The following is a 19,441-nucleotide window of genomic DNA, read 5'->3' on the forward strand; positions in this document are numbered from 1 at the left end:
GGATCCACCTGCCTCATATTTATGACCGCACGCGTCTTTTTTCAATGTATCCCAATGGGGAGAGAGCGTATGCGGCCGCATGCGCTGCCTATAGGAAATGCGCTGCAGTCTGCTTCTTTTTTCAGCTTTTTTGTGCGGCCGAAAGTTGAAACTTTCTGAACTTTCAGAGCGATGCACTGAGCTCATTTTCAGACAACCAATCACAGCCATTCATATCTACCACTCTGTTTGTAACCTGACACCGGAGCTGCCTGCCTGTCTTGGCTGTCTCCCACAAGAGACGGGCATTGAGATTCGCGACAAAGCACAAATACACTAATAATAATAACTACACGAATACACTACTAAAAAGCTAATAAAAAGCAAAGGGCGAACTGTGGTGTCAGGCAATAACTATATATATAATTAATATACAATAAAGTGTATTAAAATATGCTATATGTGCAAAACCGCGGCAGGAAAAAACGATAAAAAGATGGCTGTAGATTTCTTTGTCATCTACAAGATGCGCTTCATGCCAGCACTACCGGCGCACTACCAGCGTTTTTGTGAGATAGGTGGACGAGGGCCCTTAGGCCCCGTTTAGACGAGCGTTTTGTGAACAGAAACCGCAAAAGTCATTTTGCGGTTTCACTTTTAATTTTACGTTTAGACGAGCGTATTGGGATGGAATTCTGCGTGCAGACGACGCTGTAACGACTCGAGACGACGGAGCCCCACTGTCACACGATTGGCGCATATGTCACATGACGTGCTGTGAAGACCCGCCCTACTCTGCCTCTGATTCGCAGACTGTGGATGGGGAATGTGATTGCACCAAAGCAGAGTCACTCACAGACAGTGGGTCCAGTCACGCCGCGGGACAGATTCTTGTGTATTTAACCCTTTCACTGCCACACGACAGCCGGAGGAGCGCTCGGCAGTAGAATTCTGCAGGGAGTAGGATTTTGCAGAACACCGGTTGTGTGATAGTAAAGGGTTAACCTTCTGTCGTGTGGCAGTGAAAGGGTTAAAATTACTGCCAATGTAGCCTTCAGGTGATCTCCGTTGATATAGTCAGACATACTTGCTTTGTTTACGTCTCGGCTACTGGCGCATACCTGCTACATGTGACGTAAGCAGTACGCGCGACCAGAGCCGTGACAACCCTTTCGTCATCGTTTTAACAGATTTATACGGTTTGACAGTTTAGACGAAAGCGCAAAGCTTTTGCGTTTCTAGGAATTCCACCCTGGAAGGTAGTCTCACTTTTTTGCGGTTTCACCCTGTAAAAACGCCGTTTCCGTATAAACGAAAGGCACATCCGTAAAAATATTTTTGCGGATTCACCTGCTAGCGTTTTCGTCTAAACGGGGCCTTAGACAGGGACACATAAATACATATGCAGCTCTCACTGCCCAGGTGAGTCTGATTAGGCTAACGAGCCACCCACTCTACCATGCTCCCTGAGAGGCAGCAGACTCGCCAATTAGCAGGTAGAGTGGGGGCCGTCACAATATACATTTAAATATTTATACTTATCGCATATATAAGCAGTACTCGAGTTGTGGGAAAAAAACAGGGGGGATGGTCAGGGCTGCAGATCTCATGACAAGTTTTGGTGGCAACACAGTCCGGTAGAACATTTTAATGATTTTAATACGCAAATTAAACTTTTAGGAGTATTTTGAAATTAGAATTACAGAGCGGGAGTAGATACACTACTCTTGATACAGTAGCACATATTATTGGGGGGGACAATTCATATTTTTTCAAATTTGGGGGGACATGCCGGGATCTGCAGCCATGGGGATGGTGGATTTTATCATATGGGGACATAATTTGTGCTGATAATGGCACAGAGGGTAAGACCAACTGTGTACCGTAACTTTTGATTACTGTAAGCACAAAGATAATATACTTCTAAAACAACATGCATGATGTTATTATGGATGTTTGGCACCTCAGAATTGGAGTCAGTCCCCGTCCGGGCTGCCATGGCACCACTTACAGTAGGGTCAAAAGTGGTTGTAATGGAAGTCTATGGTCTTGTAGGTTAACCGTCCCAATTTACCATTTTGTTCAATCCAACAAAGTCAAATGTGTTTCTAGAATATTGAATTATATAGTGTATTTAAAAAAGCAGTTACTGGTAGGATCAAAACTGGTATCTAAAGGGTTGATTTTCAATTGTGATTAATTAAATCATTATGTAAATTAAACAATAACCCCTTCTGAAAAAAGGAGGTAAAGAATGAGAAAAATATTGATCCATCATCATTTTATTGCTGTTCAAATACAAATATTCAATCTTACCATTCCCAAAATTCTAATTGAAACTGCTTAGAAAAAGTGTTCCATCTCCATGATTGCATGTAGAAGAAATAATTATACCAATTTGTCAATGTCAACTAATCCATTGGTCAACATCATTTTCTCTCTCTCTCATATGTACTATCACAATCACATACACATAGCCTTCAACTTGTACACATATGCACACACACATTTTCATAGTATCTATACGCTTACTATCTTTCTAACACACACCATTTCAAACCTTTATTTCAACTTGTACGACACTGAGGTTACCCTAATTTACAGCGACGACAAGCTTACAAAACAAGACATTGTTTATCAGCAACTTTCATACATATAGGCACAACAATAAGAATAAACAATAAAAAAAGAAATCTGCTAAAACAGATACACAGTCGACACACAGTGGTCTCTCTCTATATCTCCTACTAAACATTCCCTTTCATACTTAAGTTGAATTCACAGTCACTGCAGCTTCAGCTCACTCTCCACTGCAACAGTGAAGAGATTAGCGCAGAGTGCCTTTTATGAGATGTGGTTTTAATCACATTTGTTTTCCATCTTCAGGAGACGGAGAAGTACAGGTCTGAGTACAACAAGCTGCGGTATGAATGCACCTTCCTCAAGTCCCAGTTCGACCACCACCGAGAAGAAGGTGAACGAACGCAGGAGGAGATGAAGATCCGCTTTGAGGCAGAGGTGTGTGTGTGTGTGTGTGTGTGTGTGTGTGTGTGTGTGTGTGTGTGTGTGTGCGTGTGTGCGTGTGTGCGTGTGTTTAATATACTTCTGACGGAACAATAATAGATGTAATCTACAACTCTGTACATACATCTGATTAGCACTATTACCCTGTAGTACAAATGTATATATTCTATAGTCTATACCACGTTTAATCACCTGTACATTGTATAATATATTACTATTGTACTTTACTGTTACATTCACACTCTGGAAATGCAACTCTATGAGGGACAAAATAGATCCTTAATTGTTTCAATTAATTGTGACCAATGTCAATACCAATATACATACTGTATATTTATGTGATTATCTATTCAAACCATGTCAGGGATCTCAGTCAATGATATTTTACATTCTAGTTGAGAGATGGATTTTAGAATCTACTACAACTCTGTACATACATCTGATTAGCACTATTACTCAGTAGTACTCATTTATATATGTTATACCCAGTTTAATCACCTGTATATTACTATTGCACTTTACTGTTGCTAACATTAGCTTGCTAGCTAATGGGTCGACCGTACCGCACATTCAGCACTATTGGCTACTATTATAAATACCACCACGACAAGTCCCTCCCTAGTAGGGCTGGGCAATTAATAGGAAAATAAATCTCGATTCATAGACCTATGCAATCTCATTTCTAATAACAATTTTACCATTATTTATATCGATTGTTTTTGATTTAAAAAAAAAAGAGAAAAAAATTATTTTATATAATTTTTTTTTAATAAAATATATATTATATAATCATACTTGTAGTTGTATTATCTGCGAGACATCGCCACCACGCAACAAGTCAAAATGCTCGCTATATGCAACCAGCTCCACTGTCTGTGTGTACTCGAGTAGCCTCCAGTTACGGCCAGGATTCTCCGGAGGTGCAGCTGGACCCTATACTGTAGCCTCCAGCTACGGCCAGGATTCTCCGGCGCTGCAGCTGGACCCTATTGACTATATTCAGCGTGCCCTCAGCTTGAATACGCATCGAGTCAGTGTTATAAGACATTGATATCAGGAGCTATCTGAACTATTTAGTTTAATGGGACGTTTCGTTTTGAACAGTAAGCTAACGCGAGCTATCATGCACTACTATAGACTTGCTGGAGCATTTGTTGATATCAGTAGCTAGCGGCTGGCAGGCTCACCGAGGTGACGTCCCAGTGTCCCACTAGAGACTAGTGTTTACAACAGCCACGGGTGCGCTGGAGGAGGAGGCGCAGCAGACGCCGCAGCTCTCTCCATGTGTCTTGAGTTCAGTTCAGTTCGGCTCACTATAGGAGGTCAAACGCGTCGAAAATATGAAGCAATACTAACTTTACTTTTCTTCATAGCTAAATCAGACAGTCAGCCAGTCTATCAGAGTGAGTGCTCAGTCGATTGTTCCCGCTGATCATACCTGCTGAGTGCTCACTGCTCAGCTCGCGTGAGTGACGGCATCGCGTCATCACACGCCTTGGATAATTTAGGAGTGAAATGCGAATGCAAGGCTTGAAAGCACTACTCGCAAGCCCGCCCCCAGATAATATTTACCAATCGCAACGGCCAATTAAAGGGGCAATTCGCGACCATCTCGTCGCACTGTACAGCCCTGTATTAGTATTATACAAACCGGAACTGGATCGCCTCGATCCCCACCACATAACTGGGATCTGTTTGTTCCACTCTCATCGCCCAACGGTACGAGGAGACGGACGTGAGTTTCAGCGTTTTTCTTTATCATTTTCGATACAAACTGCTCTGATCAATATATCACCCATACTACATAAATCATTCAACGTCGGTCACGGAATTATAAACGACCCCCCCCCCCCCCCCCCCCGCAGATGATCAGTCATAACGTTTAGGACCATGTACAGTTAACATTTTTAATATAGCATGGATCGGTATCAAACTGCATTTGATAATCTAATATATGCATTTATGCCTATATCTCACATTCTATGAAATACTGCAGAAAACGATAAAAACATATTTATACTCTAGACGGTATTTTCGTATGAATGTGTGAATGAAAAAGTTAAACGTTCCTACATCCTGAACGATAGATAATTGATGTTGAATGGGCCATAGTAATGTCAATTTAGCAATACAATTTAAAAAGTTATAGCCCTGCAAAGAAGGTGAACATTTCCATAGACAAATAGCGCTGGCAGAGAATGGTTTTTTAGGATGATCAAAGTGGTGGCAGAGAATGGGTTAATAAAAAAAAGTTAGTTTTACTTAGTTTTTACTTAACTTTTTTTTAAATGATGACGATTCTGACTTGAGTTATTTTGTATGTTACAAGAGACTTTTAAGTTTAAGTCAAGCACTTTCATATATGTTATGTTTAAGTTTAAGTCAAGCACTTTGATATATGTTATGTTGTCTGTTTAAGAAAGAGTGCAATAACTGATTTTATTGAAAAAATAATCGTGTGAGAGAATCGTGATCTCAATTCTTAGAGAGAAAAATCGTGATTCACATTTGAGCAAGAATCGCCCATCCATACTCCCTAGCTTTTTGTTTTTACAGGAAAATCATAAATACGTGGAATAAAATAGCATTCTGCTGGCCGCCTCATGGGGTCTTTAAGTGAGGTGTGATCTAAGGACGGGCGAAACTCACCAAATGTCCACTGGGAAAAACGTGTGTGTGTGTGTGTGTGGTCAGATATCCCGCTTGGAGAGGGACCGGGAGGACCTGATCGCCCAGCACCAGGGCTCCGACCTGTCCCGGGATGGCAAGCGGGTGGAGGCCCTGCTGCGGGAGAAGACCCAGCTGCACCAGCGGCTGAAGGGCCTGGAGGCGGAGGTGACGGAGCTCCGCGCCCAGAGGGACAACTCGGGCCAGCAGGCGGAGGGCGTGCAGCGCATCCAGGTGCGGCAGCTGGCCGAGTCCCAGTCTGCCCTCACGTCTCTGGAGGTACGACGATGTCAGCGGTGTGTCTCTGGCATTCTGAGCTAGAAGATCATTTGACAAGTTTGTCAAATAATAATAATACACTTTATTTGTAGAGCACCTTTCATACAAGAATTGCAGCTCAAAGTGCTTCAAAGCAGTAAATATTTTTAAAATTTATTTCACAAAATTGGCAGATTAAGAGCAATGCATAAAGTGCAGACAGCAGCAACATAGATAAGGGTAAGGCATAGATAGAGCATTAAATCGCATACATTTTAATAGGCCTCTTTGTTTATGGTTTGATTGTCACTGATGCACATAAAATAGACATAAATCTCTTCGTTGTACTGCTGTATGGTGACATTACATTTTAATCTAATGATGATGCTGGTGGCTGGATGTATTTGTCTGTGGGTGTCTGTCTGTGGTTGGTTGTCTGTGTCTGGGTGTCTGTCTGTGGCTGGTTGTCTCTGTCTGGTTGTCTGTGTCTGGTTGTCTCTGTCTGTCTGGCTGTGGCTGGTTGTCTGTGGCTGGTTGTCTGTCTGTGGCTGGTTGTCTGTGTCTGGTTGTCTGTCTGTGGCTGGTTGTCTGTCTGTCTGTGTCTGGTTGTCTGTCTGTGGCTGGTTGTCTGTGGCTGGTTGTCTGTTTGTCTGTCTGTCTGTCTGTCTGTGTCTGTCTGTCTGTGTCTGGTTGTCTGTCTGTGGCTGGTTGTCTGTGGCTGGTTGTCTGTCTGTGGTTGTCTGGTTGTCTGTGGTTGTCTGTGTCTGGTTGTCTGTGTCTGGTTGGTTGTCTGTCTGTCTGTGTCTGGTTGTCTGTCTGTGTCTGTCTGTCTGTGTCTGGTTGTCTGTCTGTGTCTGGTTGTCTGTGTCTGGTTGTCTGTGGCTGGTTGTCTGTGTCCAGGCAGAGCGTCAGTCTCTGCGCCTGCAGCTGGAGCGCATGGAGACTGAGCTACGGCAGCACCACGAGCAGAGCACGCTGCTGACAGGACGGCTGCACAAGGCTGAGCGAGAGGTCAACTCCCTCACCTGCCAGGTACCCTCTGACCCCTGACCCTCATTCTCCCTCTGACCCTCGTTCTCCCTCTGACCCTCATCCCGTGGGTGTCGGGACATTTATCAACTCACTTCTCTCTTCCTCTCTCTCTTTCTAATGCACACACACATGCACACACATACTATTAGTTGACATAATTCTCCTCTCTCGCCTGCCCCCCTCTCTCCATCTCTTCCCCTCTATTTATCTATCCCTCTCTCCCTCTCTCTCTCCTCGCCCTCTCTCTATCTCTCCTCTCCCCCTCTCTACATCCCTATCTCTCTCCATCCCTCTCTCGGTCTCTCTCCATCCCACTCTATTTTTCTTCTCTCCATCCCTCTCTTTTACTAACACACACACACACATGTACAACACAAACTCATAGCTTTCAACTTGTACACATATGCACACACTAGGGATGCCCCGATCACGTTTTTTGCCACCGATCACCGATCGTCTATGAGCCATATCGGCCGATACCGATCGTTTTTGGTTTTATATATTAAAAATCTTTATTTCTTTTTAATTTTTTTTTATAAAATATATATATTATATAATTATACTTGTAGTTGTATTATCTGCGAGACATCGCCACCACGCAACAAGTCAAAATGCTCGCTATCTGCAAACAGCTCCACTGTCTGTGTGTATACTCTGACTAACAGGGTCTGAAACGTATAGGAGTGTTGTTATGAAGCATGATGGCTAATCAGCCAACAGGTGCAAAAACGAATAATGTCAATTATGTTATAAGACATTGATATCAGGAGCTATCTGTAGCTACTGCTAGCCGGCTAGATACCGTTAGACAATGCATCATGTATTAAACTAAAGTGAACTATTTAGTTTACTGGGTCATTTCGTTTAAACAGTGAGCTAACGTGAGCTAACGTTAGCTACCTAGCTATAAAGCATTGAAAATAAAGCATTATCGGAATTCACCAATCTCATATTTATACTGATTATCGGCCGATACCGATCGCTGGCCGATCGATCAGGGCATCCCTAGCACAGTGGCACACACATATCATTCACTCGTATCTCTGCCCGGTCATATCTATCTACATCATTATCCAGATCTCTCTGTACATCATGTCTATGATTCATATTATGTAGGTCAATGCGCCACTACGTTTTTTCCTATACTCTCCTGTATAAATACTTTGTTAGCTCGTCATTCTACAGAAATCTAGGCTTTAGGGTCATTACTGTAACCTATAGGTCTCTATGTTGCAACATGTCATTCTAGAGAGATCTAGGCTATATGGTCATTGCTGTAACCTATAGGTCCTATATGTTGCAACATGTCATTCTGTCAGTAAACCCCGTAATCACACTGTTGAATAATCTGGTTCCACATCAATCATCAACGGAAATCTTTGAATACAAATTCTGTTGAACGAATTTTGTAGTTGGATTTTTGGTTGTTTTATTGTTGTATAGTAAGTAAGTAAATACTTTTTTTTTTTTTTTCTACAGCACATTTAAACAACTGTACAACTGTAGTTGCACCAAAAGTGCTGTACATATAAACGTTTTAATGTGCCTATTGCACTCTGTGGCCCCGTAGCACATGGAAAATGCATTATAAATCAAATGTATTGTTGTTGTTCTTCTTCTTCCCAGGCGGAGAGCATGAAGCACACCCACAGGCTGGAGGTGGCCAATGTGAAGCTGGAGTGCTCCAAGTCCAAAGGAGAGCTGGAGCGGGAGAGGGACGCCCTGCAGGGCCAGAGTGATGGTAGGACGGATCGCAAGACCAAGACTGTCGTCTGACGCATCATGCATTCATTCACCAACGTGGTCTTGTCAGAAAACCTAAATGTTATAGCCATACGTAATATGTTTACGTTTCGTATATACGTAATATGTTTATGGTTTGTATCAGCGAAAGTCCAAAACCCACCCACCCACAAACGCAACAATACTATGATGATGGGTTTGGTTTATCGTTAAGATAGAAAGTCTTTAGGTTATGGTTAGTTTAACACATCCTGCGCCAAAAACTTCGTACAACGTGTTTCAAGGTCATGCTAATTCTGCTATTCCACGGCGTACAACGTTATTGAGATCCATTGAATGGGCCATAGTAATGTCAATTTAGCAATACAATTTAAAAAGTTATAGCCCTGCAAAGAAGGTAAACATCTCCATAGGCTTCAGAGTGGTGGCAGAGAGTGGTATGAGACGGGCAAACTCCGTGGCAGTTAATGTGTTAAGGTAACAGTGTGGTTAGGGTTATGGTTAGTTTAAGGTAACAGTGTGGTTAAGGTTAGGGTTATGGTTAGTTTAACACTTTGAGTGCCAACGACGAGAATTCTCGTTATTTCATGCCAACCATTCTGTGCCAACGACGAGAAATCTCGTTATTAATCGTTATTTTTTTTATTCGCGATTTCCATTCATTTTCATCAATCTAGCTAGGCTTGGGCGGTATTAAGGTATACCAGGGTATTTAGAAATACCTACGGTATTGATTTTCAATACCGTCCGTCACGTCAAAATCACAGATGCGCTTCAGTTTCTATAACAGTGAAACGGAGTTTTGAGTGTAGTGCACACACTGAGTGTAGTGCACACACGCGCCAGCAGAGGGTGACACCGCTCTAGTGGAGCGAGTGGGTCACAACGGTGTTCACGTTTTACGGTAATGTTGCGACAGTGCTGTGAAAATACCGTAAAGCGTTGTGACGAGAGCAGTGTTGTTGTGGAGCAATCCGTCTCTTATTATGTGAACTAAAGAGTACAAGGTTTACACAACAGCCCCCACCCGCCTTTTTATTGTATTTGTACCGTCCTGTACTATCCGCTGTCAGCTGTTTATCTCTCTCTGTGAGCTACTGAGCTTGAATAACTAGCGTTAGCTCACGTTAAGTAGCGTTAGCTCTGCGGCTAATCTTAGATTACCCTGAACTAAATCAATGACTAGGTTATAAAGCATTCGAGTAGTTTTCACTGCACATAGAAGTAGCCAAACAACGGGAGCATTTCGGGAGCATATGACCAAAACCCAGGCAATTTCTAGCCCTTAAGGAATCAAATAGTCTGCCATGGCTATAGGCTAGATGCTAACGCTAAAACGGTGCGGGCTTCTACCGGTGCGGGACTACCATTCTGAGAGCTGACGATGATTTGTTTACTTGGTAACACATAACCCCCCCCCCCCCCCCCCCGCTGATGAAAATGAAAGTCATACCGTCAAATACCGTGCACCGGGGTATTATAACATAAAGGTTTGCCGGTTTGAAAATAAGGATACCGCCCAAGCCTAAATCTAGCCTCACCTTACCACTGGGACTCTCTCTGAGATTGAACAGGGAAAATACCGCTCCCTATCGTCTCCCGGATGGTAATGCACCCTTTGGATTGGACTGAATGAAAACGCATGGGGAAAAGAAAATCCGGAATCCACATTTTACTTGTCAGGCATGTAATCCGAGCCGATTGCAGTCTTTGTGGTCCCTCAGAACAGCGTGGAATGTGTTTCAAGCACCCAGCGTTGGATCAATAAACGCGATCGATATTTGGAATGGCGATCAAGAATTGGAATAATCTTTTTGGAGAACATCTGATCTGAGGTAAGGAATCTATTTTACCAGTCTTGGGGTAATCAGAGCTTTTTTCACAGATATATCAACGTGTCCCCTATGTGTGTGTGTGCTGATCAGGAAATAAGATAATCGATTTTTCAGCCCGCTTCTCTAGCGTGCATAAGTACACATATACTATAGATAATCTAGCGTTTATTTGAAAACGATTCATAAATAGGCCGAAAAATGACAACGTTTTTTGTGTATTCCAGTAAAGGGCGATTCCTGCAGAATAACTTTTTTTTCTGGAAATTTCCAAAAACTAGCGTTTTTCAAAATGGTATAAAACGGAAATGTACAGATGAAAAAAACTATCCGTTTCGACAATGTTTACTGCAAGCAAGTCATTGATAATCGACGGGCGTATTAGACACATAGCCATAATTTAAGATATAGTTTATGCATTCGCAAATGTGCTCGCCCTCATTGAATAGAGCGCTGGCACTGAAGCGCTAAATCGTGCGCCCCCTGCTGGCACTCAACCTGTTAAGGTAACAGTGTGGTTAGGGTTATGGTTAGTTTAAGGTAACAGTGTGGTTAGGGTTATGGTTAGTTTAAGGTAACAGTGTGGTTAGGGTTATGGTTAGTTTAAGGTAACAGTGTGGTTAGGGTTATGGTTAGTTTAAGGCAGGGGTCTCAAACTCGCGGGCCAATTGCGGCCCGCTGGATGATATTTTGTGGCCCCCTACTTGACATCAACGTTCAGTGTTAGTGCAGACTTTTTGCCGAGTCGTTGCGCGAGTTAGACGTTTTATTTATTTTATCACTTGTAGGCTACCATAGCGCAGGCTCATGACAGAAACGTGATTCCGGAGTGATACCAAGTGGAAGGAAAATATATCCTGTCGCCCAGTGCGTATGGCAGGCATCCTCAAAATTCTCCGCTATCTCCTCTGCAAGCAGTGCTCTGCATGTCCGGCTGCACTGCTCCACTGTCTGTGTCTGTCTATTCTGCTTTGGTCCAATCACATTCATTGTCCTGTCAGCGTTTTTTTCCCCCACCCACAGTCTGCGAATCTGAGGCAGAGTAGGGCGGGTCTTCACGGAATGCGCGTCGTCTCTTTCAACGGGTCAGAGTCAGAGCGAGAGTTGACAGCGCATCTACAGGTAGTCTAATCTGCAGGTACTGTAGCTAGTAGCCTAGTTTCGCCAGCAGGCAGCTAGTAGAAAAATATGGCATGCTCAAAGATGGCCAGTAAAAGAAAAGTCGACAGTGAAAATCGCTTCAATTCAAAGTGAATAGACTGAAAAATATGCGTTCATCCTCCCAGCACCAAACCAATGTGCCTAATTATGCCAAGAAACGGTAGCTCTTGTGAATAGTGGCAATTTGAAACACCACTACAAAACAAAACAGTTATTTTGATGCAATCTTTCCTCAAAATGCAGTGCTAAGAACCACAAAAATAAATGGAATGAAATCATCATATCAAGCTGCAAGCAGAATTATTGTTAAATCTATGTCGCAACAAGAAAAACCAACCAAGTCCTCACTCAGTGGCATAGGTGTTGGCTAAACACAAGAAGCCATTCTCTTTTGCATACATATAAAATAATGTATTTGATTTGATTGAAGTTTATTTCAAATATGCAACATAACAAACAAACAAGTACATATATAGCCTTAAGCCGTTCAAATAATAAACGTATATAAACATTTTAAAATAACAAAGAACAAAAAAGTCAAACACATTTTTTTGTTGTCATTTACATATTTGAAAAGGAATGGGAAGAAGCATACACTTATTTAATCCCACCCCTATGTACTCATCAGAACATACTATATTTTATTTACTAATTCATACATTACTACTAGACTTATATTGAAAATGAACTTAGTTAGGCGGCTAAGTGGCGCAGTGGGCAAGGCGCTCGCCACTAACGCAGGAGATGCTGGGTTCGAGCCCAGCTCTCGGCGTTGCTACCAGCTTGGCTGGTCGTTCATACTAACACAATTGGCAGTGTTAGGGGTGGGAAAGCTGGTGGGTGGGGATCGGACGTTGTGGACAGCGACTCCTACAGGTAGGTTGGTGCGCCTGTACAGCAGAATTAGGAAGCAACGGGGGCAGCGTGAGCCTCCTACGCGTTACTCCTCGCCACTGCGAGATCGCGCTGTACAGGTGAAAAGATGCGACGGCTGCCTCCTCGTGTACCGGAGGGGACACGTGATGCAAGGCTTCGTCCACATTGCAGCCGACCAGTGGGAGGCATGGTCTAGCAACGTTCGAGACAGGGGAGGGGAGAATTGAAGAGAGAATTGGCGAGGCGAAATTGGGATGGGAGAAAAAATAAAAAAAGGAGGAGAAAAAGTGGATACAAATAAAAAAAAATTAACTTAGTTTAACAATACATTTTTTAATAATACCTTATTAATATTTGCCAAACTGTATGTTACCCTGTAAAGTTCCTTTTATACATATATACAACTATATACCTACATTATGTACATATATACATTTGAAGTGAGTTTGAAGGCAAACCAAAGCAAATCCCCCTCAGATAGCACAGCAACCAGAATAACTGAAATACTGGCTGGTGATTTGATTAAACAGCTTTGTGATAGAATTAAAAAAAATGCACAGTGCATTTCCATAGCTGTGGATGAGTCCACTGACACCACTGAGAATGCTCAGTTGCTGGTGTTTGTGAGGTTTTATGATGAGGCAAAGGGGTAGTTTGTTGAAGATGTATTGTGCCTGACAAACCTCAGAGGACACACAAGGGGGGAAGACATAAAAGGAAGCGCTGCCAAGTCTCTGGCAGCAAGGAGTAGGTAAGAGAAGCCTATGTTCTGAAGAATTGTTCATGTTCTGAAGAACTGTTCATGTTCTGAAAGGTTATTGCTAAAGATTGAGAAGATTGGATCAGTTGTACTTTTTTTGGAATACTTGAAACCCCTTTCTTTTTTGGAATATTTGATGACCCAGACTCTACCTAACAGTGTGGTTATGGTTATGGATAGTTTAAGGTAACAGCATAGTTTGTATCAGGGTGGGTGTCTTGGTCTGTGGTGAGACCCCCCACCATAAGCATTGTTAGTTTGACTCCCAATCGCTGTTCTTTGTTGGACTTTCGCTGATACGAAATGTAAATATATTACGTATGGTAATAACATAACGTACATTATGTACCCTTTTCCTGGGGTTGATAAGTACCTTATTTACATAATTCTAAGCAAAGATCGGGCTGCATTCACATACCGAAATGATGGCATTATTCACATTTTCTGCTTTAGCGTATCCATCCATCCATCCTTTCTTCCCTCCCTTCCTCCCTCAGGTCTGCAGTCCGACGTGGAGGTTCTAAGGGGGGCGCTGGAGAGACAGAAGGAGGTGCTGGTGGAGAAGGAGAGGGAGGCGGTCCGGAAGGTGCAGGCCGCCCGGGAGGCAGAGCTCCACAAAATAGCCACTTTGCACGAAGAGAAGTGAGTTCTTTATTCCCGCCGTATGAAACTCCTCTCTCTCTCTCTCTCTCTCTCCCTCCTCTGTGCTCTACGTTTAAAACCTACGCCCCGTAGGGATGGGTACTGTTCACATTTGAACCGGCACCTGTTCCTGTTCCTGGAGTTCGGGACCCAACTCTCTCAATCTTTAATAGTCGTAAAGTCGAGTCCAAACATGTCAATTTCAACATTGTTATTTAGAACATTGTTATTTATTGTTGTAACACACCGCACAAAATAAATCGCATGATCATATATTATGTTTTTAAATGTTTTTTAAAAACATCCACATTATCTGAGCATCCTCTGTAAATATGATCAAACTCCTCTGACCTGGTCTGGTCTTTCCAAAGACCCAAGTTTATTATTAAGAGACGGGGCAGTAATGTATATATATGTGTTGAAAAGGCTCCCTCTTGTCTAGTATATTACACTCTTATACTAAACGGTATGTAAAGGTACCGAAATTTGGTACTCGGTAGTACCGATGTAACTCGGTCGGTACCATTAACACATTGGGTGCCATTCACGTAGAACTACGCCCGACGGTTGAGTGCCGGAAACGTAGAACTACGTTTTTCTCACGGTATTTCTTTTAATCGCTATTGCCATTCATAATTCAGCGGGGCACCTTGTGCATACTGTTATGAATGTGTCTGAGCTGGCAGACGGTCTTATACCGCCCTCTAACGCCTTCGGCCGCTATTGCACTCCATTAGAAACGGTGTAGTTTCTTTTCTCTACCGAGCTGCAGCGTGGGGGCGGGTCCTAAACACTCCGGCAAAACACGCGCTTGTAGGGATGGCTTGGACAACTGACCCCGCCCGCCCGTTCATGTGCAATGCCCAATAACGTCGGAGACAGGATCGCTGTGGATAACTGGAATGACAATCAGATAATTTGATTATTTTTTTGCATTACATCAGAGACCAGGTAAGGACTCTATATCCATTATAGCGTTGATCTGATATTTTTTTCTACCGCGATTGAAGCTATCTGTGTTTTATGTGTGTGGCTGTTTACCATTGGGTACAGGAGGGGAGGGGGGAGCGCCGCGCTCCAGGGCCCATTTCATGTATGCACGAGGAAGGATAATGATAATCTAGCGTTGATTTCAGGAAGATTCGATAATCAGGCGAAAAATTTCTGTTTATTGAATTACACAAAAACGCTGTTTTCGCGTCTTTTTCCTGGAATTACTCAGAAGCACCCAAACTATATTCATATTCAAAACGGTATAAAACGGAAATGTTTGGGTGTGGAAATATTTCCCACCACAAGACAAACGGTGAAGCACAATTACACAAAAATACAGAACAAAATCAAAGACGACCTGGACAGGTGGGCAAAACTTAAAAACTCAGTACAGGCAAGGGTATCAATAGTTAAGATGGATGTATTACCAAGAATCAATTTCATCAGCTCAATGCTACCGTTACCTCCTCCAGAGGGCTACTGGAAAAGATTACAATCCTCCACATACAAATTTATTTGGAATAACAAACCACCTCGCATAAAAAGATCCACCGCACAGAGAAATAAAGCAGACGGTGGCATGGCAGTTCCAGATTTTTTACAATATTTTAAGGCTTTCACATTAAGACCATTGAAAATATGGTTTGATCCCTAGGCTTTGGTATCTTGGAGAGAATTAGAAGAAAACATAGTAGCCCCACAGAGACTGAAAGACATAGCACACACTAAACTTTCAATCAAGCATTGTGAGCGGGAATTTGGCCCCATAATTACCCATGCAATCAGAACATGGCGGGAAACACAAAAGAAATATCCTAACCCTCAAAAATGGCATAATCACACTCCCATATTCAATAACAATGCACTCTTAATGGGAAAACGCCCTATAAGATTCCCTATATGGGAAGAGCAAGGCATACACTCATTAGGGGATATTTTTAATAACCAGGGCTTCTGCAGTTATGTCGAAATATGCACAAAGTTTAACCTCACCGAGTCCACATGGCTTTTTTACATACAGTTAAAGCTATGTCTGAGGTCTCACGGTGTTCCATTACTCATACCAATCGAACACCACAGATACCACAAATTTTTCTATGAAAGAGAAACATTGGGAGGTTTTGTATCGGGTTTTTATTATCAATTACTAACGTCCTCGTATGAAACCCTTCAACTAGACACTGTCTGGAGGAGGGATATACCAGACCTGGAAAATGACTTTGATTGGCAAGGAGCCTGGGCAAATGTCCGACTTACATCAAGGAACCCGGATCATCAACAAATCAATCTGAACTATATTCACAGGACATACTTGACTCCTATAAGGCTGTGCAAAATGGGGCTTAAACAAGACTCCAAATGCTCCCAATGTACAAATGGGGACGAAGGAACATTTATGCACATGTATTGGGTCTGCCCACCAGTTAAGGCATTCTGGAAAGATGTGTCCCAACAATTATCAATACTCGTATCTTGGAATATACCTGTACACCCCTCGGTATTACTATTGAATGATGTTTTTGAGTTTGCAGTGAATCCACAGCTAAAGAGATTGGTTTTATCGGGTATCACAGTAGCTAAAAAGCTGATCGCATCACGCTGGTTTCAACCGGAAAAAATGTGCCGGAGAGTTTGGTTCCTTACATATCTCGATGTGATATATCAAGAAATATCTACAGCAAGAATTCTGGGTCTCAATGAATCTAAAATGTCAATGTGGGTAGAAGTGGTGGAGAGAATAAAAGCTAGCTTATAGTGGTAGTGTCTGGTTAGGAGTGAGGGATAATGGAGGTACTATCCAAGAGGGGGTCCGGGAGGGGGGGGTTCGAGCTGGAGCATATGTGTGTAGGGTTTTAGAAAATAGGTATTGGGGGTATATTCTATACTAACATTTATATAATAGTAATTTCGCGGGATATACACTGTATACGGTTAAAATGTTATTATAGACTATTTTTGTTTTATCTTGTTTCTGTACTTGCATGTATTTTAACCACCTTGACTGAAAGTTTCATTATGCATTGTGTGTCGAGTACTGACTTTTAATAATTTTTGTTTTGCAATAATAAAAAAATATATAAAAAAAATAAAAATAAAACGGAAATGTACGGATGAAAAAATAATCTGTTTTTTTTGCACGTTGACTGGAAGCAACTCACTGACAATCGACAGCGTTATTAGACCCATAGCTATAATATAAAATATAGGTTTAGCTCTACAAACAAGGTGCGCATTTACATGGGGTTAATGGACGGCAAGGCCAGATGCACTTCCCGGAAGGGGCGTGGCACTCAATGTGTTAAAAGAGTTCAGAATTCGGTATCCAACCCTAACGCTGTGTGTAAACGTCTAATGTCTTTTGTGGGGTTTGTGTTTTTTATATTTATTTTTATTTGTTATTTTTTTTACTCTTTATTTATTATTTCTATTGTCATTACTGTACTGTTATTGTTGTCATTTGATATTGTTATGTTTATTATTGTTGTTATTATTGTCATTACTGTATTGTGTGCTGTGGTATTAAAAAAAAAGAAAAAAAAAAGTAGCACGTTCGATGCCCAACTTTAACGCTGTGTGTGTTTCTAGGCTGGAGCTGGAGAACCGCCTGGCGAAGGTGAAGCAGCAGCGGACGGCGCAGACCGCCGCAGGCCACGCCCAGCAGGAGGAGTGGGAGGGGCGTCTCCGTGGCACCCAGCAGGGGGAGGAGTCGGCCCGCAAGGAGCTGCAGAGCCTGAGGTCAGCCTGAGGTTCTATTGCCGATATTTATATCTTCCTGCTATTACCCTGCCCAAGTGCATACTAGTAAAAGACGGTACGTCGGTTAGTGTTTTCTTTCCCACGAGGTGGCGTGTTTGAGGAGAGAGTGCGTCTTCAGCTCCGTAACCCTCTCCGTCTCGTGTCTTTCAGAACCAGGCTACAGCAGCAAGGCTCGCATCTGGAGGAGCTAGAAAGGCAGAAGACAGAGATATTGGACCTCCAGCAGGTACCGAGGAGGGACCCACGCCAGCGCCGGGCTCGCCCCACAAACATCAAACATCAACGAGTCGGAAAATACAAAATATACAATTTTTGTTTGTCTTCTGCCCAACAGCAGAACCAGCAGCTGGGGGTCCAGCTGGGGACGCTGTCCCACTCCGAGAGCCACCTGCTGGAGACCAACCAGAGGCTGAGGGACTCCCTGGACAGAGTGAGGGAGGAGCTGACCACCAGCAGGGGGCACTCTGAGAGGAACCAGCAGGAGGCGGAGAGGTAGGAGAGAGGAGAGAGGGATGAGGAAGAGAAGAGGAGCGCCATCACGAGGTAGGAGAGAGGGAGAAAGAGAGGGATGAGGAGAGGAGAGAAGAGCACGAGTCTGAGAGGTAGGCTGAAGGAGAGAGGGATGAGGAAGAGAAGAGAAGAGAGGAGCGAGCACGAGGCTGAGAGGTAGGAGAGAGGAAGGAGAGGGGGATGAGGAAGAGAAGAGCATGAGTCTGAGAGGGATGAGGAAGAGAAGAGCACGAGTCTGAGAGGAAGGAGAGAGGGATGAGGAAGGAAGAGCACGAGTCTGAGAGGAAGGAGAGAGGGATGAGGAAGAGAAGAGCACGAGTCTGAGAGGAAGGAGAGAGGGATGAGGAAGAGAAGAGCACGAGTCTGAGAGGAAGGAGAGGGATGAGGAAGGAAGATGAGAAGAGAGGAGCCAGCAAGAGGCAGAGGGGAAGGAGAGGGGGATGAAGAGAAGAGGAGAGCCAGCAAGATGCGGAGAGGTAGGAGAGAGGAAGAGAGGGATGAGGAAGAGAAGAGAGGAGCCAGCATGAGGCTGAGAGGTAGGAGAGTGGTAGGAGAGAGGGATGAGGAAGAGAAGAGGAGAGCCAGCACGAGGCGGAGAGGTAGGAGAGAGGGATGAGGAAGAGAAGAGAGGAGCCAGCACAAGGCGGAGAGGTAGGAGAAAGGAAGAGAGGGATGAGGAAGAGAAGAGAGGAGCCAGCATGAGGCTAAGAGGTAGGAGAGAGGAAGGAGAGGGGGATGAGGAAGAGAAGAGCACGAGGCTGAGAGGTAGGAGGGAGGAAGGAGAGAGGGATAAGGAAGGAAGGAAGTTGAAAGCAGGTCTAGGTGTGTACAGTTTGTTTAGATTTTTTACTTGCTTGTTGTACCAGATGGGTGTTTATTTTGTTGCCGCAGTGATGTTAAATCTCCCATGATTGTTTTTGACACTAAACATTTTACAATAGAGCACTTTAATCTTTAACGTTATGCGGTTACATTGGATCCACTGCGTCTGTTTTTAATACATTTTCAATGACTACTAGTATCCATTTGTTGGACAGAGTTGATGTTAGGTTCTAATTAAACAAACCCAACGGACAGTAATACCTTCTGTCACTTTTCTATCCTTTCATTGGCGGATCGTTGTAGCTGCAGGCTTATGTAGTGCATCACGCAAACATACTGTTGCTGGTCTGGACTGGTCCTCAGCTCCTCTCCAGTCGAGCTGCTG

The 19,441-nt window shown here is 43.2% G+C and overlaps 1 protein-coding gene across 2 annotated transcripts in view; it reads left to right on the forward strand.

Annotated features, from left to right (window-relative positions):
- Positions 1 to 19,441, forward strand: part of cep83 (centrosomal protein 83) — a 37,722-nt gene that overhangs the window by 10,204 nt on the left and 8,077 nt on the right. For both annotated transcript variants that reach the window (XM_084331179.1, XM_084331180.1), the window contains exons 5-12: positions 2,866 to 2,997; positions 5,698 to 5,949; positions 6,829 to 6,960; positions 8,587 to 8,701; positions 13,830 to 13,974; positions 17,554 to 17,703; positions 17,875 to 17,950; positions 18,059 to 18,216. In XM_084331179.1, the coding sequence (XP_084187305.1) occupies positions 2,866 to 2,997; positions 5,698 to 5,949; positions 6,829 to 6,960; positions 8,587 to 8,701; positions 13,830 to 13,974; positions 17,554 to 17,703; positions 17,875 to 17,950; positions 18,059 to 18,216 (1,160 nt within the window). The remainder of the gene's footprint in view (positions 1 to 2,865; positions 2,998 to 5,697; positions 5,950 to 6,828; positions 6,961 to 8,586; positions 8,702 to 13,829; positions 13,975 to 17,553; positions 17,704 to 17,874; positions 17,951 to 18,058; positions 18,217 to 19,441) is intronic.

The sequence above is a fragment of the Notolepis coatsorum genome, assembly GCF_963971535.1.
Source record: "Notolepis coatsorum genome assembly, chromosome: 15".
NCBI lineage: Eukaryota > Metazoa > Chordata > Actinopteri > Aulopiformes > Paralepididae > Notolepis > Notolepis coatsorum.